This window comes from Diadema antillarum, unplaced genomic scaffold, assembly GCF_040938485.1.
Source record: "Diadema antillarum isolate AM-2024a unplaced genomic scaffold, OU_Dant_1.0 seq00000889_RagTag, whole genome shotgun sequence".
Lineage (NCBI taxonomy): Eukaryota > Metazoa > Echinodermata > Echinoidea > Diadematoida > Diadematidae > Diadema > Diadema antillarum.
This window is the reverse complement of record NW_027271753.1, coordinates 967731-993029: the sequence shown is the minus strand read 5'-3', so window position 1 is coordinate 993029 and position 25299 is coordinate 967731. Positions and strand designations below refer to the sequence as shown.

Below are 25299 nucleotides of genomic sequence, written 5' to 3'. Positions count from 1 at the left end.
GCGGAGTGACCAGAGTTGCTCTGCAGGTGGAATCTTGGCAAATGGTAGCGAAAGACATCCGCGGTGATTCCTTAGAAGAAAGACACCTCATGGTCGAAACAAACGCGAACCTGCTTCAAGTTGCTTTTGATCACTACAGCTGCAACGGTTGACTCATTTGCCATTGAACACATCCGTAAATCCCCGCCACCAAAACACAGGAAGATTAGCTTTTCACCTCTTTCCTCGCGATCCAGTGATTCGAAGCATTCTGTAAAACTCACAGACACGCCAGCATCTCTGTTGATGAAATAGTGTTACTCTAAGAACTGTCGATTTACTTCTCAGTCGTCCGTCACAGAAGTCATGACTTAATCCTCGGCAAATGCAGATCTGAAGACCTGAGAGTGGCAGCTTCAATCCTAAAAGGACATTTGGATCCAGAGCCTGACTTCAGACTGGGAAATTGTCGCACACAGAGAGGACAGGGAAAGTGAGCTATTTACCATTTCTGCTTCACCATAATACATATTTCTGTGACCTGTAAGAAAATTTCGTTCGTAGAAGCAGCTACTTGGGCAGGGGTTGTTCGACGATGCCTGTGCAGCCGAGACAGATTCAGATGCGATGTCGCTTACCACAAATCGGCATCGACCGGGAGGCCATGATCTTACAGCACAGTACACAGCAGCCACCCGAGTACGCCACCTTCAGAGAGATGAAACACATGGCGGGAAAAGTGGCTGTGCTTCGGGAAAAAACCTGGGAGCTCTATACCAAGCAGATGACCATTGAGAAGAGTTTCACCGTCACCGGGAACACCTTCTCGCAGCTAAAGACGCGAGTGAACACCTGCCGGTCAGTCAGTCTCAAGCTGAAGCGGGAAAACAGCGGCATCGAGCGGGAAGTCGGCGAACTCCGAGGAGGCATGAGCAACCTGGCCAGACGAGCAGACGACCTCAACAAACGGCTGGACGAGATCAATCGTCTGCTTCTCGGCCGGAAGTCCAGGGACGCCGGAGAGCGACAACATCGCTGGGAGAAAGGGAGACCATTTCCTATTGCATACAAGTAATAATCTTTGCTATATGAGAATACTGCACATTCTTGAACAAACAAAAAATATGAATCATGCGACTTTCGTGAATTTTTTCTGTTACTGCAAGCCAGATGACTCTCCGATGGGGCACATTGGAAATCGCTCTACGTTCTTAAAGGGTCGCTCAGACAAAACTTACTGAACAATCATGTGCAATGGAAGTACCAAGGAACTGAGGCATTGGCTTCTAGTCTTACCAAGTATGTACGCGTCTGGGTGTCTTTGGCATTAAACGTCCGTCTCTTGATGCTTCTATTAAAGACCATCGACTCTCTTTGCGATAGTTATCTCCTACAACAACATCATGCTTCACTTTGCAGCTGAACATAAACAACACCAACCGCAGATTGCGTAAGGCAATATCATTAATGTGTATGTATTACATATCTGAGACATCAGCAGAATCTACGAGGAAAGTTTTGGGTTATCATAGAAAAGCTTCGGTTACCAATAATATAACCATTCTGAGCACTTAGGAAAACATACCTTGATCTGCTATGTGCCTGAACCCCCAAATGGATAACCTCCAGACATTATAACCATGACGGAGGGGGAGGGGTAGGGGGGGGGGGGGGAGTCTGTACGAATCGGTTGTTATCCGTTGTATGTGACTTTTGTTTTGTCCACGTGAGATACTTGGAGCTAAAATGGTACTAGTGTAACATTGGCGGATGGTAAGACATTTTCTTTCTCTTTCTATGAACGCATGATCTTCCAAATAAATATTTTGTTCTTTGAAGTAATCGATTTATGTGCAAGATGCATTCAATTAAACCTTGCGATCGAAATAAAAAGCAAAAATAAATCAAATCAAACCAAACCAAAATTAATGTTTCTTGAAATGATATGTAAGTTTCCTGTTGAATGTAGTACAGTGTGATGAATATACAAATCATGTTTTACTCAAAATGGTGTTGTTGTTTTTTTAAATAAATGCAGCTAATACCTTGTAATACATGTCAAGATTATGTGGGAGTCGTGTTCGATGCATATCGTGTACTATTAATGATTGGGATGGTGGGGCTAATACGGTTATATTTACCTATAGGGTAACCTCTTGAATGCAGGCATATGTTTGTCAGCATGCAACCAGGCACATTACATTCTACTGGTAAAGAGAGGATCTAGTAAATGATGAACACTGTTGAAAAATCATAGTTTTGAAATTTCCTCCCCCTTGTTTCCTTGTTTTAATGTCGTGCCAAATTAACCCCATACTCGGTGACAATGAGGAACCATTGATTTTACCTTAAAGGGATCGTAGTTTTGGTTGAGACCTAATTTCAGGTTTCTAACATTTTTTGGTGAGATAATGATAAACCTCTTAACCATTAAATATGAAAGAGCATGAATTATGAGGAATTCAACGTTTATTTGCTGAAAATTGGTTTTGAAATGGCTGAGATATCCCAAAAAGAGTGATTCTAATAAAGTGTGGGACCTACACTTTATTACGATCGCTTTGTTTTACTTTGTTTTTGGATGTGTCAGTCATTCCAAACCCGATTTTCATCAAATAAACTTTAAATTCCTCTTAAAATGGTATGCTCTGTACTATATCATAAGTGTTTTCTTGGTATCTCGCAAAAAGTTAAAAGCCCAATTCTCATCTCCACCAATAATGTACCATCCCTTTAAATAAGATTTGCCCTGCAGATATGACAAAGTTCAGCACCTGTTCGGAGTAATGTCAATTTGATGTAAAAATCTCAAACAGGGTATAGTTTTCCTTCTTCACCCCTATCACTCACCCTTTCACTCACTTCAAAAACTCCCCCCCCCCCCCCCCCCGGAAAGTACAATGTACAAAGTTATGTGATAGGTGTATAGAACATTGGTGTTAGGCCTATTCATAATTTTGTGTATGATTTTGTGTACGTACTCAATGTTACTTGTATGTGTGTGCCACTGTTTGATTTGTTTAGAAACGTCTGTCAATGTATTTCATTAAATGACACAGATTTCCTGTATTTGATACTTCAATTCTTCTGGAGACATTGGTTTTCATTGATTTTCTATCTGCAATTTTTTCGGCAGTTTGAAAAATTGAAAAATCCTTCTCCGTTTAGCGTGTCCTTGCAACGGTGAAAGTTTCACATTTAGCGAAAGATATTGTTTAAACGTCGAATTTTCCTGGTCTCTGCAGCCATAAAATGTTGTACTATTCCACGTGCTTTTTATTGCATATGTCTTATAATCTCCTGGAGATAAAATCGAAGATATTAGGCCAAAGTGTTAGCTTATATCAGCAGTGTTAGTTTATATCAGCAGTGATGTGATGCGCTCCAATTTTCACTGTTTTTAGTCACGTGAGTATAGAATGAGCCATCTTAGGTCAAGAGACAGACGACACTTTGCAAAGCGCGGGCTTGTTCATCGTTGATGCAAAGGTTTTCTTTTTCTTTGCCCTTTTCTCTCTTTTTTTTTTTTGATAATCCTCTAGCGATCCCGAACTTGCCCTAGTGTAACCCCAGAGTGATATTTCAGATGATTTTCACTCGTTGAGTGAAGTCTCCCATTGACGTCATAGCATGACGACATAGACTTTTATTTCAAATCAAACGCAATGGATTTGCAAAATCAGCATTTCACGCCTTTCAGAAATTAGATCAACGTTACCAGGAAATTCTGTTAAGCTGTGGAAGGGACATAGATTTAGATCGATGAAAGCGGTACCTCATAAGGTTATAGGTCTGTAACGCGCGAATGTCATCGTTGTATAGTATTCTTGACAATTCCAAAGCATTTTCACACAGCACACACACGCATTCATGCCGTTCAAACATACTACCCAGACATAGATTAATTTCATTTCGATACTAGTGATGAGAGAAATCAATCGATTATCTGGCATCATATCAGTGATATGTATATATTACGTATTTACATATTGTACATATTATATATATATATATATATATATATATATATATACATATATTGAAACAAGGAAGGAAATGCTGACCAGAAACAATTGTAATAATAAATAGCGAAAGTTTTCGCTATATATATATATATATATATATATATGCATGTATAAACACGTAACAGATTATTATACGTATGCATATCTTATACGTATATAATTACATATTTATATGCATATATATGTATATATATACATATAAATACGTAACAGATTATTCGTATATATATGTATATTATATATATGTATATATATATATATATATATATGTGTGTGTGTGTGTGTGTGTGTGTGTTTCATGTAACTTTTTTCATGTAAATCATAATGTCACACTCAATTCTTATTTTGTAACACCCTAATTCCTTCTTTCCAACTTACGTAGTCCTCATAGAACACTTCTTTATTTGCATTGTTACAAACCTCACCAAAAGTCAGTCTTCCCTCTACCTTGATGAATTTAATCTCAGAGAATCACTCGAATCAATCTAATCACTGTCGCTGAATTGCGCCATGATAGAAGCTCAGCCTTAATGAATCTGATATAAACGGATTTTAGGGGGTGTTTCATCAACGTTAGTCAGCGCTCAGCGCTGACTTACGTTGATGAAACACCCTCCAGGACCCATGCATTTCTAGCATCTCATGATAGTTTGTAACAATATCTGTGAAGCATAGTGGCCTTTGATAATAAAGAGAGTATTAAAGCCATGTAACGTGCAAACACAGAGAGAATGTACCGATATGAGAATCCCAAACGTAAGTATGGCTTCAGTATCAAAGTCACTTCATTCAAGCCTTTAAAAAGTTTCAGTCAAATCAAAAGGATGCTGCATTGAGAACATAAGGTCTGTTCAAGGCTATCAATGTGGGATTTGACCTTTGAACTGCCATAGTTCAATACCAACTTTTATTCATCAAACATCACTGAATCTGCGTTGTTAAAGCTCCTCCTCCACCTATATCAAAATCAAAATAAAAGCATGACATCTTGACAGGGATGTAGCTGTCCAAACCATAGCGAGCTGTTTTTATGCAGTGTTTGTGCAAAACCGGAAGTGATCATTACTACCATCATAGAGAGATCTGAGTGGCAGCAGCACACCACTGGTGTGCCAAAGTAATGATCGTATTTTTGCCGGACGTATAAATCGGTTTGATCTTTAACATGTTTGGCATGTGACACCCATCGTACTAAACTTAGTGAATAGTTTCAGTGAGTTAATGTGACCATAAATAAAAAGGAGAAAACTGACAGAGTAGATATGACATCAGGTAGGCATCCATAATCATATCCAGGGTTAGATTTCCAGATAGTAGATATACTGTAATCAACGAAGACAGCGAGCTTCACAATTTTAGATGCGGCGACTCTTTGTGCAACATACAAGAAGAATAAGGTGGATGATTGCCGAGCTTGTCTATATGAGACTAAACCACAAATACCACTCGGTGTATTTTTGGGATTTTTGTTCGGATTACCGGAATAAAAATATCCCCCAAATACACCGATGTGAATGAATATATCAACAATAAAGACCGATTCTGAGGTTGTTCCACAGTGTTATGAACCTGATTGGAAATTGGCAGCACGCTATCCCTAAATGGCAACATAGTGGAATAATATTCGTCTGAAAGATCAGACCAGTATTAAACACGAAATGGTTTGAGATAGTAACCTTCACTCGTAAAACATTGTTGGAATTGAAACGCCATAGGCAAACACTGCACTGATGACCCATGTCGACACAACACCATTCTCTGGTGTTCATATACACCACGGCTGCACGAAAACTCATTACTATCTGCTCTCAGGTCGACGGGAAGGTTTATTTTTAATATTTTAATTAAGCATCGCATTTCTGGCTTTGGATGACACGAGAACTACTTTAAGAGCAGTTTGACCACGAAATTAACAGTTGCTCCTCTTCAGTCAATATCCCTCTACAGGTCAAATGTTGCGGATGTGTGGTTTCGCCTGAAGAGGTCATATCCTGTAAAGGGTCACCGCAAATACAAGTAACAAGTTCGATATGTTGTCCTTGGCACACACCATATTAACTTTCTGGTTGAAGGCCATTACTTCCGAATATGGCTAGCATGGTGACTGCTAAATTGACATGAGACAACACCACTGCTGATCTTATAGTGTACTTTGCAATTAATCTACACAACAACGTATATGTAAAAGCATGTGTGTTGTGTCCTGTCGAGGATAAACACAACTTTTCCGCCACATAGCAAATAGCTGGAGTAGGCCTATGTATGGAGATAATGTATAGATACATACATGTACGTACAGATACATATTCATATCATACAGAATAGAGAGAAAGAGAGATAGAGAAAGGGATATAAATTGATGTAGAAATAGGGTGAGAGAAAAATGAAAGATTTAAAAACCAACTTATTGGTATCAGATTTCATAAAGCGCAATAAGCAAGTACAGGCTTATCTGTCACTCCGCGGTATCGTAAATGTCTCTGTAGGAGAAGCGGGAGCTAATGCATGGCAGCAACCATTTTTAGACAAATATCTGAATACCTAACTCGCCTGGGGTGTACCTTTAATCATCACATGACAAATATCGAAGTGACCGCGTGAAATGAAATTTCCTACCCCAATGAAAAGAGGTTAAAAAGCAGCCATGATCTGCCCCTGATTGGTGCAAGGCCTCTGATCACCTCGCACCCCCATAACCGTGCCCCATCGATGGACGCTGCGGCGCTGCTGCGGGGAAACATCAGAGTGAGATGTGTGGAGTCCGACCTGCGGTTTGTCAGCACCAGGTGCGTGTTGTAGGAGGGCAGCAGGTGAGTTAGTGACGTCATCTTTTGGTTACACGAGGGACACAGGTTTGAATGTGACAGAGCGAGAAAAGGCTGCTTGGTTGGTCCAGCTCCAACCCACTTTTTCTTGTCCACTGTTTACCAGTTGGGAACATACAGTTGTCTGACATAATTATGAATAAACTTTAACCTATACACATCACATCATTGGATACATTCGTGAACACACACAAGGGCATCGGTGAAACCAATGATTTGCTTAAAAAGTTTTTGTTCTTATAATGTACTAATACGTGATATAAAAGCATGTAAAGCAGTTTTAAGCAGTTTTCAAAATGTTCATATTTTATCAATTTGACTGTTAACACACTTTCGAGGAGTTAGATGTTTCATAATTTATAATAATGATAATAATACTATACATTTGTGAAGCGCATAATAAGCACATGCTTCTCTGTGTGCTGTACAATTCAGATACAAAATACACACAAACAAATGACGAACAAGTATAGCAATCAACATAAAAGATACAATAATTAACAAAAGGGGTAATAAATGTTTATCTTAATCAAGGAAGACGGAAAGGTGGGTTTTAAGAATGGATTTGAAATTTGCAAAATTGGGTGCACGTCGAATGTCTTGTGGGAGATTGTTCCAAAGATTAGGTCCAGCAACTGCAAAAGATCTGCCCCAGTATGCAATTTTTCCGTGACGAATGTATGAGAGTGATCCTAAGAAGCATGAATAAAGGGACCATTTATATTCATCTGTTTTTATTCTTTACCCCACGCTGTTTGTACACAGATCACACACAGTGGAAAATAACGATGATATAATGAATAGATCAATATTTGGATTGTAACTTACAAAATCATTATAGTACCAATTCAAAGGTCCTCTAGTTTCTTTCTTGGTATAAAATTTTGAATGGCGTACAACATTTCATTTCGCTTTTTATTCTGTACACAATATGCATATGCATTGTATTATGGTATCCCCAAGACATGGAAATGACTTAAACCCTCATCAATACAGTGTTGCACGTTCAGTTCCAATTTCATCTTACGCTGTACTCACAGTCTACATCCGGGTTTCTGCAAGATATAAAGTTAATGAATTATTGATGATGATGAAAGATGTGTTTTATTATTTTCTTATGTTGTGTAATGTTGATAAATACGGGTTTTTTTTCGTAGTAGCTCACATGTTATTGGAATACTATTAATGTGCATGTACTTTATTGTATATTACAGTGTATGTATGGGTATATATGTATATATACAGTATATATATATATATATATATATATATATATATATATGTACTGTAAGTATGTAGGCATGATGATATTCATTGAATTGATCAATTTGATTGATAGGGTTTAAACTGATATGTAATGATGAGGCTGGTGAGAAGGTATGGATTTTGTTTTTGAAAATATGTAGATAAAAAATGATAATGATATTGATTGGATATTTTTAATCAATTGATTGGATTGATTGAAAATGTGGTATGGTTTAGGAAAGTTTGGAGGGATGTATAGATTGAGCTGGAGGTTGTATGGAAGGTTTTGGATTAGCGTAGCTGATGATGTTTATGTAAATTATGATTAATGAAATTTGTTGAGAAGGGAGAGGAGATTGAATTACATTAGAGTGAGAATTTTTTGTTTGTGTATTTCATTTCATCCTTTGATTATGGATGAATAATTTGCAGGATTTTGTATACTGTGCCAGAAATATACGGAAACAAATCACCCATATCAGTTTTTGTTGTATTTACAGTTAAAGATAAAGATATATTAATAGGTTGAATGTTTGAAAATTGATGATCATATACAATGTTTTTCTGTATTATAATGTTGACAAAAAGATGCCTTTATGATGTCTAATATGTCTTGTGAATGTTGTCAATGTAATTGTGTATTGTACATTTTTCTGTTTTGTAAAAAGCATGTGAACAAAACAAATATCCATTATATGGACAATAAAGACTGAAATGAATGAATGAATGAATGAATGGCATGTGTGTGTGTGTGTGTGTGTGTGTGTATTAATGATTGTTTGTCAGTATGGATGACAGGATCGAAAGCCGCTACCAAACACATTCATTGTTAACGAAAACGGTGGATGAAATAAAATGTATGACACCTTTTCACCGTCTACAGGAGACAAGACATCGTCCTCAATTATTATAGACCGACTACTGGTAATGGCGAATTCAACTTCTGCGGATTCCCCGTTCTTTCCATGCATAAATATTGATATCAATGCCTGTACTTGGGATTCGATTTGCATGAAAAGCAACAACAACAACAACAACAACATAAACAACAACAACAACAACAACAAAAACAAACAATATTAACGAACAGTTGGACTTACGAACCTTTTTTTTTTTCCATTTTCGGATTAAGGAATAGTTGTCACGCAACTCATTATGTTATATGTGTCGGAACATGTCTATTGCAAACCCAACGGACGTTTGGCATAAATGTAGCTAAAGCTTAGCCCACAGGAATCTCACCATGGACACAGGGTACAGATTCTCTTAGCTATTGGCAATCTGAGAGAAATCACGTTCGAAATAGCGCCATCATCAAAATTGAAGGCATGAACAGGGGATGTCTGCCGATATATCACCGAACAAGAATTCGACGTGCTACACGTCATGTGCATTAGAAATATCTGTGCTGACACAAACATGCGCTCATCCGACAGTGTCGCGGGTGTCAAAAGTGAATAAACATAAAATGCACTAGGTAAAATTACTTAATATCTCTAATTATTTATTTATTTATTTATTTATTCATTTATTTATTTCTAATCTTTTGTCAGGGTAGTCCATTCACCAATAAATAGTGGTCTTCCATGGAGCCCTGAATAATATTGATGAACATATGTACATTAAATAGCAAAACGTATATACAGAAGATGACATATACAGTGTAGATACATACCAGCATACTGTACATTGCAAAGTAACATAAAAAAGTACATGCCACAGCAAGAGTTCACCAGAATGCCGAAATAACAATTAAAACGCTATTATACAGGAATGATAAAGCCCAGAATGAATACACATACGGAAGAAAGAGGTGGTGCCTGACAGTTCAAGCTAATACCACAATGACCCGTATCTTGATTGTCTCAACTTGAGAGATTCCAAATGTTATTAAACCTAGATTAATAGGGTGTAATTGTTTCACTATAGAAATAATTGGAAACGCGTCAGAGGATGAATGTAGGAGGCTGCTATTAAGGTGGAATATTAGATGACTACTAGGATTTTTTTTTTTGATTACCCATTGCGGTGGCGGATCCAGAGGGGGGCGCATCGGGCGCGCGCCCCTTCTTTATTTTTTTGTTAAAACAAAAGACATAAAAAGAAAAATGTGGGGGGGGGGTGCGTGCGCCCCCTTTAAATTTGTAAAGGCGCCTCCCCTTTACAGAATTCCTGGATCCGCCCCTGCATTGTATATTGTGCGCTTTTGAAGATGTATGTTAATTTTTTTTTTTCTGCTGAAATAACCGGCTCTTTCACGAGAGATATTATTTCGTTTTAATAACATTCTGGTTGAACTATCCAAGCTTGTTAGCAACAACAAGGATGGTTCCTTCGCAACACGCAGAGATGCCAAGTTTTAAAAATGTTTATGAGTAAGATTTTCATGACTCGGCGTCGCGGATCGGCGCGTGCGCATGCGCGAAAGCAAGGGAGCGAAGCGACCGAGCGCGGAGTGGGTGTGTGTGGGGGGGGGGGGAGGGGGGGGGGGGGTGTCCCCCTCCCACGGTAGGGAGCAATTTTAATCTTTAGCTCTTAATGGTGCGATCTGGTGCATACTTAAGTGACTATTTTTTTACTTATTTTAAAAGACAAAGGGGAAATATACCTTCAATTGCAACTATCACATAATCCTTTGAGCTGTATGTCCCGATGCGTGAGAAAAATGGGTGCCATGCGTGAGATCGTGAGACGGACCCCAAATGCGTGGGTCTCACGCAGAATGCGTGAGACTTGGTAGCTCTGAACACGTAAAATCAATATCATATTGGCGAAATGTCTCAAGCAACGAGCCATCCAAAATTGAAAAAACAAAACAAAACAAAAACGTCAACAGAAAGTTCCACGTTCACAGGGAAAGACTGGCAGATGTCAACAGAACTCCCTCGAATACAGAGCTGGTATAGCATACAGCAGCCTCGTTGGCGCAGTCGGCAGCGCGTCAGTCTCATAATCTGAAGGTCGTGAGTTCGAGCCTCACACGGGGCAGGTTGCTAATTTCCTTTTTTTTTCCTTTGCCGCCAATTTAGACAGAGTTTGAATGCAAAAACAGATAATCCCAATTTTCAAAGTAAAGTCATCATCAAGTAGAGAAAAATACAGGCAAGAAATGTTCTTTTAATAAATCATTAAAGTTGCCACACACATTTTAATCATTTTCTATATCTTTTCAGCGGCTTTACTATCCATCTCAATTACCTAAAATGAATAAAAATTCTGAGTTTATATCTGTTTTTGCATTTAAACTCTTCATATAATCTATGTATGAATTGTTATGAAATTAATGCAGAATTTCATAACAATATTAGATAATGACATGTGCTTTACACACAGTGACAGATCGCTATGCCCTTTGACTTTAAAAAAAATCCACTTTTTTGTTGTCTTTTTTTAGAGAGAGAGAGCTATTATGATAGCTCATTGGACACAGAAGAAACAAGCAAACAAACCAGTAAGAAACAAGTGCTAAACCCCAAGATTCCTTTTGTACTATAATCGATAATCAACTTGGTTGTGATGTATGGAGTAGAATCATACAAACAAGTCAAGTAGTGTTCGTATAAAATGAGACCTAAATCTCTTCAATTTTTGTTCCCTTTCTTTTTGCGATATCTATGTAATATGAACCTATTTTGTGCAATTATGTCACAATATCAATCATTCAGGATACTCTTATCGACTAAGGGTCTTTCAATGTGTTAAAAAACGATAGATAGAAGAATAGATTGATGATTTACTGATGTAATACATGTACACTCATAAAGAAAAGAAAGTAAACACTTCTTCAAGTTTATATTTCTCATAGAATTTTTGGCTAAATGTTAATGTATTATATACCATATGAAAGGTAATTTAATTGGCTATCAACTTTGTAAATCAAATAAATGGGAAAATTTACGCATGAGTGAACACCTTTGTTTTTCTCTTCCAAGGCAGAAAAATAAAAATTGCAAAAAAAAATGAACAAGTTAAATGAAAGAAAAATTTGTAGAGGGAGACAAATTGAAGGAACTCACACCTGAATGAACAAGTTGTCATTCATACGTAAATGCTCTTCCTTGTAACAATAAGAACAAAAGACAAATGAAACAAAGTAAAAACATTAATTCAGTTGCAAAAATATACTTATGATCTTTATGATATCTTTGAAGCCCAAAAGATCAATAAAGGAGGAATTTTCTGTCAAATCCAAATTCAAATGAAATGAGAGAAGAAGCAATATTAACAAAAATGGTAGCAGTTTAAAATGATTTCGCAAATTTGGAAAATTGTAGATTATTTTTGGTTCTTGAATTTGTCTCATGAATTCTTAAATTACTTAATTGAATGAATGAAATAAAGATATTCTGTTCATTTAATCATCTTTGTGCCCTTACTCCCTATGTCATTGGAAGTTTGAGTTGAGAGAAAACTCTTATTTTCTCCCCTTAAGTTTCCCACTTTGATTTTGTTTGAGGTCATAAGAGATAAAGAGAACAAAAACTTACTTTTGCTATGTCGTTCATGTCTCTCATTGTGTTAAACTGGTCTTTTGTTATCATTGTTATCTTAAAGGGCATTTGCAAATGAAAGACATTTATGTCGATTTTTTCAATTTTTACTTTTGTGCCATGGAGGACAAAAACAAAATGTGTTCACTCAAGTTTCGCTTTATATTGGCCTACTAGGTTGATAGCCAATTAAATTACCTTTAATATGCTATTTTATAATACATTGATTTTCATCAAAATCGTCTATGAAAATTATGAACTGGAAATCAATGTTTACTTTCTTTTTTTACTGAGTTGTATATGGAAATGCAACTCTTTCCATTGCACTTGAATAAAGCGGAAATATTTCTTTTTGTTGTTGTTGCTAATGATTTGCAACTACAACCCCCCTTCAGATTTTTTTTTTTTCAATGCCTTTGCTAGGTCATCAGAACTGGATAATGATTTCATGCCGAGGATGTACAAGAAACTGTTTCTGCTTCCACGGACAAAAACAAACAAACAAAGGTTATTGTTTAGGTCTAAGGTTGAAAAGGAGATAACCATGAAATATATTTGAAAGATAAAGATAGATATTATGTGAATACTCAGTATTATGTTATGAATGGACCGGGGTGGGGGTGCGAGAGGGTGAACGTTTTGTGTTTTTTTTTTTTGTTTTTTGTTTTTGTTTGTTTTTTGGGGGGTACTTTCTTGTATTAGTGTGCATTTTTGTTATTTTGATCAATGTATTGTACTTTGGTTTTATTTGTTTGATATGCTTGTTATTGTACAATGTATGGTGATGTATATGTGATTTTATCAGGCACGGACCAGTTGAAGAACAGCCATTGGCTGAAGCAGGTTCCGTGCTAAAAAAAAATAAATAAATAAACTGAACTGAACTGAACTGAACTGAACTGAACTGAACTGAACTGAACTGAACTGAACAAACAAACAATCAAACAAACACGCACTCAATGGCACCAGACTATTTCTTAGAATTGCAAAAGGAAAATATTTGTCCAATTTTCATATCTTTCTTTATGATAAGAAATTACTAATGGCATCTTAGCTCTTTCTAAGTTTTTAACCGCTAAGCAAAATTCAAAACAAATCGCATGCATTCTGTACACTAAGATAAAACTGAGAAAAACAAGTCAATCTTATTGGGGGGAGGGGGGCTCTTACTTCTTTTAATAAAGATAATTTCTAACTTACAAGAGAGTGTTTCTCATCGTGTCTCTTTACCATCAATTCTCACGATTCTCAAAAAATATCCAACAAAACCCTACGATTATATTGTAATCAAGGAGCGCTCTTTATAATTCGTCAAAATAGGATTACTTCATTTCATTTACTCACTCATTTATTCATATTTATTTCTGATTAGGCAAAGTTGATTAACACAAACCCAATGATTATGTACAAAGTCCAGCCACTGATATCAAATAATGAGAGAATAGCGCCCCCAGTGAGCAACAAAGTGTTCTCGACGGGTTGTCTTCCGTGCGTTGTCTTTTCTAAGAAGTTGTCACATCGCATAAAACAAACACTAGCAGTATGTAATAAAACTCAAGTAGTGAACTTCGCGAAAAATCATGGGTCATTCTAATACCACAAATAACACAGATGAACGCTGATAATTTTATCTGATTGTCTCTCTATCCATTCACTACTTTTAAGAGAATAGATGGGAATTAAGGGTACCAAAAGAGTTATTTTAACCCTTTGTGTGGAAGATACAAGTCACTGTATCGTTCTGAAAGTTTTCAGAGTGTTTTTATGGATTCGTGCTATACATATCATCAGCAGAAACAGCCTATAGGAGCTTCTAGTAGAATGTGCCAAACACACAAAGCGGTGCTATTCGCCTCTGTTTACAGCTGGTAAACATTAAGCGGATGTATGTAAATTATGCGAACGGGTCACCGACCTATCCGCTATTAGCTTCCCTATTCCTCAGCAGCCTCGTTGGCGCAGTCGGCAGCGCGTCAGTCTCATAATCTGAAGGTCGTGAGTTCGAGCCTCACACGGGGCAGGTTGCTTATCTCATTTTTTTCTTCTTTTTTTTTCCAAAATATTGTTTATCATGTCATCTCTCTCTCTCTTTCTCTTTACCAATTATATATGTACGATATATATATATATATATATATATATATATATATATATATATATATATAAAATACATAAATATACACACACACACACACACAACACACATACACACACACACACACATATATATATATATATACATATATATATATATATATATATATATGTATATATATAACATTTGATAATTAATGCGGAATAAATGATAGTTTGGGGGAATTTTGATAAAAAGCATGAAAATATTGAGACAAAATACAAATATTGCCCTTTTTGAAAAATTATGCATTAATATGGGCTCAATGCAGAATTGAACTGACAAGAGCACAAAATGGATCTTATACCACTAAATTCTGTATGCTACTGAGAAAATACAACTTTTTTTTTTTGAAAAAGCAGATATACCTAAATTCCCCCTTACTTGTTTTCTATGCACATCCAATATCATACACCCATTTTTTGCAAAACTGCCAATCTCCCCTAAATTGTATTGATGGTACAGTCCTCAATCTATACACACTATGCCATCTGTGCCCTACTGTGGAGTAGTCTGAAGGCCCCAGATCAATGATAAGGCTTTGAAAAACATTGTCTTGACTTTAAGGGGAATAAAAGATTTCCCCTTTGGAACCAATTCTACTTATAAATTCAATTATACTTATATGTATAATATACTGTATATATTATATATATATATATAATTGTATAGACATAATGTATGAAAAAAATGCTCATTGTTCACATGCTATCGAAAAATTTCTACAAATTGCTAATAAAGATTGTACAGATGTAAGGATTACAGGGACTAGTACATTGTATTTTCAATTTTATGGTACAAGTCAGTGGAGGACATTAGTAAAGAGTATACTGTACTTAAAAGTATTTACAGTACCATTTCTCATTGATTCGTATGTAGTTTACATATAGCAATGCACTACAAGCACAATGGAAGCACTCATTTTCTCTCACTGTGCTAGTCCTTACAGCACTGTTTATTTTTATTAAAAGTTTTGATATCTGATATCAAATATCAAAATTCTTTATTGAAAACAAATATATGTAGTGCTTTAAGTTAAGATTCATGCAGTGCATGTCATGTTTGGGCAGTTGACTACTGGATATGACAAAATGCAAATGACTTTAATATTTGATTGAGAAAAGTAGAATCGTGGTCACAGTTTGTGTCACATCTAAGTCAATATGTTGATTGCTCTCTCTCTCCTATATGACTCCCTTTCTCTCCCTCCCCCTCCCTCTCCGACTCTCTCTCTCTCTCACACACACTCTGCCTCTAACAAACTTTCCCCATTCCTTTGTTTGTACTTTCACTTTCATTTTCCTGTTACTTCTCTTTTTTTTTTCTCTTTCCTGTCCACAATGTTTCCTTGGTAATCTGAACACCTTTGATATTCAAATGCTACATAAACTACTTTGAGTACTTAGCACTGCTTAGAGCTACAGTATTAAGCCAGTTAGCATAGGTCTGGCATATACACTGTACAGGGAGTATTCCAATTCAACTTTTTTTTTATCATAACACACGTACCAACCTGATCATTACTACATTACATCATGCTGTATCATACATATGTGTCCAGAGAATCATATCATTCTTCTTTAAAAACTCCCCTTGAAAAATAATTTTAGCAAAAGATGATCATCTTACTATTCAATCTGTTTTAGCACGTTAAGTTAAATCATTTGAATGAAGTCCATATCTCATAGGATCAGTGGTGTAGTTCTGTTTGTGTACTTTCTGTTTGGTACATATTCAACATTTCCTTATACAGTGGACTCCCATTATAACCAAGTCCTCGGAACCGCCAGTTTTCTTTCGTTATATCAAAATTTTGTTATAACCGAACAAATAAACAATAAAAAACATAGAGCAGATAATACTGCGGTCTGAATATTTACTTCATTGTAACCGGAATTTCATCATAACCATGTTCGTTATAATGAAAGTGCACTGTACATCACTTTTTTGGTCCTTTTCATAAAGACTGATCATAAGATTGAATATGAGACTCGATTCACTGAGTCACACTTGATAAATCGAGCATAAGATCAATTGTAAGTCTTTATCAAATGGGCCCAAGGATATCAGTCATGACTAATGCACAATACATGCCACAGATAAAACACACACACAGCGATGATATCAATTTTTTCAGAATTTATTCTCCAGAACTCTTGACTGGTTGGTTTGGTTGGTCGAGATAACCAAAATAGTCCGTCACAGAAATTGCACCTTACAAAAAATAATAATGATAATAATAATACCTATTTCATTATGTCATACAGCATATACACTTTACAGAACCCTTTTTCTTTACACTTTACACTTTACATCCTATATAACTTAGATAATTTACAATTGTACATCATAACCCTTGCACATACAAGTAATACTTTTACAGCCTTATTCTTCTGTTTTTACACTTTGAGCCTTATGGTACAAACCCGACTTATCATGAGCTGTTAATTCTGCTTAATACACAATGTAATCTTAATACTGCCTTACACAAATACTGCTTAATCTGCAATGGCAATCTTGTGGCTACAATGACATGCAATGATAATGAGTTCAGCTATCAATTACAGCAGTGGTCAATTAGACCACAAGGTGGGTGTCAGTTGACAATTCTTCTTCAGGCCTATCTTTGTGCTTCCAGCCATCCTCACAGCTACCCAAACATATCAAATCTTGCCTGATTGAAACTGACAGATTTTTACTCAATTCACTCACATATTTAGGGAATAGGTGCACAGTCAAAATACTCGGCACTTCTGGCCTAGTCACAGATTCAATTTATGTAGAGTGTATGGATAAAGTTACCATAAAATCAAAACATCTCTCAAGAGGTTAAAATCTCATACTGTATTTCTGTACAGATGCCTACATTGAAACCACTTACTCATTGTTTTAAAAGGTCTCAGTGTCCAACACTTTTCACAAAATTCTTTTCAAGAACACAAATGAGGTAGTCCTTACACTGGTCACTCTTTTCAAGATTGTTAAGAAATCAAAATTTCATGAAAAAAAATAAAATCCAAAGGATTAAGCAAGATGGTTCTAACAAACAATGCCTCTGGACCAGAGTTGATACTGCAGGCTGCATGCATGATAAGTTTTGAGCCACAAGATGATGTAATCCATTACAGTTCACTAATCGCCTTAATCCTTCACTCGTAACCTTAGACTTATACTCGATGCTGACAATAACTTACCCGTATTATATCATAAGACAAAATATACCCAATAAACAAAACTTGGCTTACTACGCCCATTGCATACAAATATCATTCATACATAAAGTGGTACAATAGCTGCCTAGAAGTAAAAATACTTCAGAATTCTTACAAAACAAACCCTCTTTGGACAAGAACGTGCATATTCTATAATTGCTTACATCCTGGCAAAACATTGATACTGTTGCACAAGTTTACTAACTGATCGTACATTTCATGTCTACCTTTACATCTAAAACAACACCCTGCTGTACAATATAAACTATATTCCTCACCTAACTCTTGGCATTAAAATACATAAAAGTGGAAATAGAAGAGCAATCAGCATGCAGACACATTTGAGCATGTCTTGATATTAAACCAGAGACGTACATTTTTCAGCCAATTCTTCCCATTATTTGTCTGCATACTTGAAGACAATGCTATTTATTGCTATCAATCTAGCACCACTTTTGCCCTTTTACTTTCAGCACATAAAGAACTACGAAACCTACTGCCTACCCATCTAGTGTACATCCTTTGGAGAGTTACTTCAATACTGACCTGCACTTTTAAATTTGGCACAACGATTCTGCATTGGTATTGAGTCCATTCATGCAGCTGCAAATATGTAGATAAGGATATTACTTTCTCTGGGCATGTTTTATTTAAGACCTTTGGCAGCAATGTAAGCAATGTCCTTGTGGCAAGTTCTGCAAACAATCCACTCATGGAAGGGACTGCTATTTGGCCAATCAAAAACAGGAATAATACAATAATTTGCACAGAATTCAGAGAGAAAAACTTACCCTACATGAGAGAGAAAGTTGGCCAACATATACATAAATGCATTCATTCTACACCTATTCTTACCAGTAGTTGTCTACCCCAAATAAATCTCTATTTCTCTCAAATAGTATCCATATATCTTACATGTATCTACATTACAAAACTTATGTGCTACAATACCTGAAATGACTGATGATATATCTTAACACCCCTTACTTAATGACATCCCAACTTAAAACTTCACCCTCAATCATAAGAGTGATAAAATGTCATACTACTTAGCTAGATAAACACAAATTTACTTTAATGTGTGCATGATATTTCTGACAGGCTATTCTCGTTGCTGGAGGTAGGGAGAGAGAAAAAGACAGGTAATGATTTCAAGCAATGATTTACAACATGATGCAATCAGAACAACGAAAATCACATAATATGGAATGGAGATCTTCTTTTTTCTTTTATAAAAGGTGTCAGTTAAAGTTCTGGAAAACTTTACAAAGATGTGTGACCTGCTCTCCCACTGGTCAACTGTCCACTGGACCACATACCGGTGCAGTGACCATAAGAAGGTGGACCTTGAGATGAGGCCATAGATTACATTTCACAGAATAAAGTGTTTACTTGATCTTCTGTATATTCCATCTATAAGGAAAGTTCATTCCTTGACAACAGTTTGCAGACTAAATCTGTTACAATCATGACAAACACATACAATTCTACAGAGGAAACAAGCTCCACCAATGACAAGTTTTCACAAATTATTAAGTTATTCTGAACAGAATACTAGAACAATGAATTGATGTTGATAAAAGAATACCAATAGCCACCTAACATAAATGTTACAATGAGATTTTCCATAACATGAAATTCAACTCAACAAAATATGACACAAATGAAGAAGTGAGATTGACCGAGCTGGATATTTTGGTGACTGACGACAGGACATGACCTTAATCTTATCAACGGAAAGCATATCAAGATATTGCTGCAGAGGTTAGTTTGCTATTGAATTTTCGTACACATACACAAAGACATCTTCTGCTCAAGATCACACACAGGTCACAAGCAACACGTGAAATTTCATGCATTTCACACACACACATCACACTAACCTATTCCACAAAGGGATGCTGATGCAGATGGATTTATAACATGCAAAGGATGAATTTTAGAAAAAATGGACTCAACAAGGTTCTTACTACATTGATAATACAGGTTTGTTCCTTTTCATAAATAAAAACAGCATGATAAATTCCTCTGTATTTCATTGTACTTCCTGGAGAACACTAAAGGGCAGAGGCAAGTCTATAATTTCTATGCGACTACACGGTATCACCAAGAAGTTGGTAGCAATCACCAGTAGAGGAATCTAAAACAAATGTCATTTTCACAGAATTTGCATGTAAGAGAGTGACAAAATGAGCATGGGAAAGAGAGAAAAGAGGAGTTGATATAAATTTAGCAGCAGTAACACTCTGAGCATTACCCTATTTCCTGGTCTCACAAACACAATAGGTACATTGGCGCACATACAAAAGCAGCATCCATCAAAATAAAATTTGAAAGAACATGGATCAAATTCTCTGTGGTTCTAACAAATGCATTTAATAGAGTAATACTTGAAATATACTGCTATTTCTGTTTTAGGAAATAATTTCAATATGGCAATAATAATAATTATGAAGATGATAATCATAGTAATAATAAATATAATAATAATAATAATAATAATAATAATAATAATAATAATAATAATAATAATAATAATAATAATAATAATAATAATAATAAATAAATAAACAAATAAACAAATAAATAAATTATAGTGTAAAGGAGGGGAGATACAGGAAGTTGTGTACGATGAAGACCAAGCAGCAAAGAATAGAAGGAACAACTTGGGCAGGAATGGTGGTGCAAGGAAGGTATTAAAAAGAATGAAGCTTAGGAGGAGGAAATATGACATAAAAAATCAACCAGTGTTTACTGAAAATGTGACTGTACATCATGCAAGAAGCAGTCTGCTAGCCTTACTCAACATGAACATAATGATATGAAAATATAAGCGTTAGATAAGGATCAGATTAATAGATGAATAAGGCACTAATACTAATTACAAGCATTACATTAATATCAGCATTACATTGATATGAGCATTGTATTAGCTGAACAGCATTATAATGGGGGCTACTGGTGAATACTGAATACAAGGAAATACTCTAGTCATGGTGTTATATGAGCATGAAAAACAGTGTCTGGGAGGAAGCAGGGCAGGAACTATCTATGAGGAAATTCTTTTCAGTGAATGTGAATGTTTACACAGAAGTCTAATATCAATCTTATGTTTCCTGTGCAAACACTGACCTCATTACTGCTGTGAAAGTGAAAGTTGATGTGTTGCTATGGTGTTATAGAAGTATACAGATGGGCACAAAAGGATGAAGGGAGGTATGTAATATATTAAAGATGTAAAGTGTGCAGGAATAAAGTCCAGTTGTACTATGACCTGGACAAAAAACAAACAGACAAGAAGTTATCTAGGTGGGTAATGAAAAGACAGTATTAATGATTTAGGAGAAAATGGGGTAAGGCTAGATTTAAAAAGAAATGAACAAAAGGACCAAATGCAATCATGATGATGCATATTCAAAGTAGCAGACTGCTTCTTAAAATGTATTGCACACAGAATGATGTAACAACCATGATTGAGGATTACATATAGAAAAGAGAAAACAAGGTAAATGAGTGAGGAAAGATCAGACAAAACAGGAAGAAAGAAGCAAAGGAAAGAAGTATTAAAAAAAGAGATGCCAGGATAATTGGCAAAACTCTTTCACCAGTGAAATATGCACACCCTCATCAGGTACAGACAAAAGTTGAGGAATAAGGACTCAACAGGATAGGTATTACAGTGAAATTTATTGCCACGAAATGGAGAGCATTAAACACACAATGAGCAAGCTGAGATGACAGACAGCAGACACAAGACATTACAAAGATAGATTGTAGGTTGGGAAGGGATGGGGATGGGGAAGGGATGGGGGTGGGGGAGGGCTGGGAGAGGGGAGAGAGAGAGAGAGAGGCTGCACAGGTTGCACACAGGAAGTGGAGGTACAGGATGTTTGAAACAGGAAACTAGTGTAGGACAGGTACTAGTAGAGGAAGGACATGAAGAAAAGAAAATGAACACAGAAGGGAATAATAATAATAATAATAATAATAATAATAATAATAATAATAATAATAATAATAATAATAATAATAATAATAATAATAATAATAACAATAATAATAATGATAATAATAATAATAAGGTAATAAACATAATAAAAGTTACCAAATAGTTACAATAATAACCTTACAAAAATGCTGATAATATATGAATGATAAATTTCATGAATAGAGGAATTTTAAAATCAAGAAAAGCTTGGAAGATATAATATAATCTTTCATCTTTTGAAGAGACAGCTAATGAATTGCTACAAAAACAAGTCTTGCAACACTTGCCAAGTCAAACAAAAGTTTGATAAAAGTAAAAGGACAATTGGCTGCTCTCAGTGAAGGAATAACAAAAATTGGTTGTTTCCTCGTGAAAGAAAGACCAGGAAGTAGGATCAGTGTTATCTCAAATTATCAGCATGACCGAGACAGGAAATGACCACTCTAACCTCTAACCCTTGCTTTATTGACCTAAGACAGGGTTGGGGGGGGGGGGGGTGGGGGTAACATAATCATGATAACAGATGATCTGCAAAATTCTACTGGCAAAGCCATAATCTTTTATCACTCCTTAAGGTCATATGTGTGGGTAATATGATATATAAAAACTGTATGAATTGTATCTCTTTCTACATGGATTAGACATGGCACCCAACCCCTACAAATCTAGCTTAGGTTTGCTTTCCTTCCATTGTTTATGCATGAAGTTGGCACTTGGAAATATTTCTCTAGAACATTACTTACATAAAGACTGGTTTAGTTGAGACTTCAACTAGACAAAAACAACCACTTGGCTCATTTACCCTTTGACACAATTTCCCAAGGGCTACAGTGAGAGTTGGAATAATACAAAGCATCCTAGCATAATATTATACCGATATAGTTTCAAGCCAATTGCAAACTTGAAGCTTTACTGATCTACTGACTCATCTCATTTGATGCTGACATGCTAGGAAACAAAGTTTAAACTTTAGCTGTAAGTTTAGACATCATTTTAGTTTGAAATCAAATTTGATAAGAAAATATTTTAGAAAACTGCCTCGTTTTCCTCCCCCTCCCCCAAACTTTAGCAAATATGTCTTGCACTAAAAACATGCAGTACTTTGTCTTCTGCAATCTGGGTAGTGCACTAGCCTTCCTGTACTGCCTGTCCTTTGCAGACACATTATGAAAGCTAACCAAATTTACTGGAAACAAAAACAGAAAGTGGCAATAACATGATGAAAGGCAAGAAATATATTGCATCCCAATACAGCATCACACACAGACAGACAGACATGCACACATACACATACATGCTCAAAGCAACCTATTTGTCTGCCCACCCCCCCCCCCAAAAAAAAATAGATAAAAACACATGATTATCAGTCACCTGTTACACATGGCATAGTAAAAGCAATGCATACTCGCACACACAGAGATCATAAACAGACATTGTAAGTCATCCAAGTGCATCATATTTACATTCTTGGTATAATTACACAGCTGTATACATTTGTACAAAATGGTACATTACCATTGTTAAACAATTTACAATGTGTTTACAGTATGTACAAGCACTATTTACTACAGGATCAGCATACACATTTCACTTGTATACAGAGAACATCAATCATGGCAGAAGGTAGTAACTAAAGATAAGTAAAGAGATAAAGACAACGAAATTTCACCAGAGGAATATCTACATCCAGCTCGGTTCTTACAATCAGCCATTAAACATGCAGAACATATGTGAACTTGCCATCCATGCCACAAATGTATTATAAGAGACACACAGACTTCCATACATAGGCCACTGATAATTACAGAACATGTCACATACCATCACTTTTTAACTCAAATAACTTAAAAAGGAGTATACATTCACACATTATGCTGGTATTGCTACATAACAATACAGAGAAAGCCAAATACAATGTTACACAGTCACTGTATACTGGTAGGAAGGTTTCATATTGCAGTCTGCTTCCTTTTTCAAGTTGCTTTTAAATCAACAAATAGATATAATGCAGCCCACATGGCTTATATTTTAATTTTCACCAGCAAGGAGAAATTACAAAGCCTTAGAACTTTTCAATTTTCTCTTCAACTTGTCATTGGCGCTACAAGAATATCAAAAACTCCTTCAGTGAGCAAGGTGATTTAGCACTGTCTTTGTGACAATCTTTTTCCTCTAGAATTATGGCAATGGAAGAGAAATTTTGCATTGCCAAACAAACAAAAAAAATCCAACAAAACAAGAGACTTTTCCTCTGCCATTGCATTGTAGCAAATTCCATACACCTGGCAGTCAACAGCATATTTTGAGAAAATAAAAACAGCAGCTGGTTACATTACATTGTCCTTCAGACATAGCTCAGGACTTCATAAATTCTAAATGTTAACAAAGCTTTCATTTGTGCCTTTTTGAACGAGTTGTCAGATAACATTATGGATTAATCAAAAGCTTCTATAAATCAATCCAAAATATATTTATTTTCATGGCAATCTAGGAATTATGTTTGGCAAGGCATCCAGTGACAAGCTCAAAGATTGCAGCAAAATGAAGAGCATGATATTCACAAATCAGTCATGCTAAAAAAGATGCAAGCTTGGGAAAGCTGAGACATATTAAGTACACAGAACGATGGTCCATGATTAATACAAACCTGTAAGTAAAACACAACTCCAGTTTAATGGAAGGTGACCGATATTATAGAGTACGCAGCAGTTACCTTCCATTAAGAAGCTGGAGGCATATGCTATTTGTCTGTTCTTGAAATGCATGTATAGATCCTTGTCATATGTCACAGCCCTGATGTGGGGAAACACATTCAAATGTATTCCAAAAATATTTCATTGGCTACATCCAGTTATGATACCAACAATTTTTGCCTTTTTTCTAATACACACTATGACAAGGATCTACACATCCAAGCCAAGGAGACCAATAGAATTGATTTCTGACTGTCCAGTGAGTCTACTGACCCACAATGCATTGCAAAGTCCTACACCGGTGGTGAACCATGGACATAGTTTTTAACTGGACCCCATCTGGAAGAGTCTAGCATAAGATTGTCCATCAGGTAGAGGTGGCAGTCACCATTGGTATGGACAACTACAGAGGGCAGTACAATGATGAGGATGACGCACAAGAAGAGGAGCAGGTGGATTGTGAGGGCCACACCCAACGACCGTCTCAAAACCGACTTACTCTGCACTATGGGAATCTCGTACTGCTCACAAGCATCCTTCACATAGGTTACAGGCCTCACAGTCTCCGCCGCATATCTCGGCAGGGCTGAGGGAGGGGCATCCGTCTCATCTTTTGCTGGTGGACCGAACTCCCCAGGGTTGGGTCTGGTATACCGGGAGACCGCTTCCTGCTGGGTGCCTGGCTCCGTTAACGATGTGATTTCCTGG

At 36.2% G+C, this 25299-nt stretch overlaps 2 protein-coding genes and 2 non-coding genes across 4 annotated transcripts in view; 3 read left to right on the top strand and 1 right to left on the bottom strand.

Moving 5' to 3' along the window:
* Positions 1–574: 574 nt before the first annotated feature.
* Positions 575–1054, top strand: LOC139740891 (uncharacterized). Its single transcript, XM_071651476.1, has one exon. It carries the CDS (start codon positions 575–577, stop codon positions 1052–1054), a length of 480 nt encoding a protein of 159 aa, XP_071507577.1.
* A 9935-nt stretch (positions 1055–10989) lies between these two features.
* Positions 10990–11062, top strand: Trnam-cau (transfer RNA methionine (anticodon CAU)). The gene has a single exon. It is a non-coding gene; the product is annotated as a tRNA-Met (tRNA).
* Positions 11063–14511: 3449 nt separating this feature from the next.
* Trnam-cau (transfer RNA methionine (anticodon CAU)) lies at positions 14512–14584 on the top strand. Its single transcript has one exon. It is a non-coding gene; the product is annotated as a tRNA-Met (tRNA).
* Positions 14585–23233: 8649 nt separating this feature from the next.
* Positions 23234–25299, bottom strand: part of LOC139740855 (uncharacterized) — a 53561-nt gene continuing 51495 nt past the window's right edge. The window contains exon 11 of the mRNA XM_071651436.1: positions 23234–25295. Within this exon, the coding sequence (XP_071507537.1) occupies positions 24885–25295 (411 nt within the window). The 3' untranslated portion in view covers positions 23234–24884. The remainder of the gene's footprint in view (positions 25296–25299) is intronic.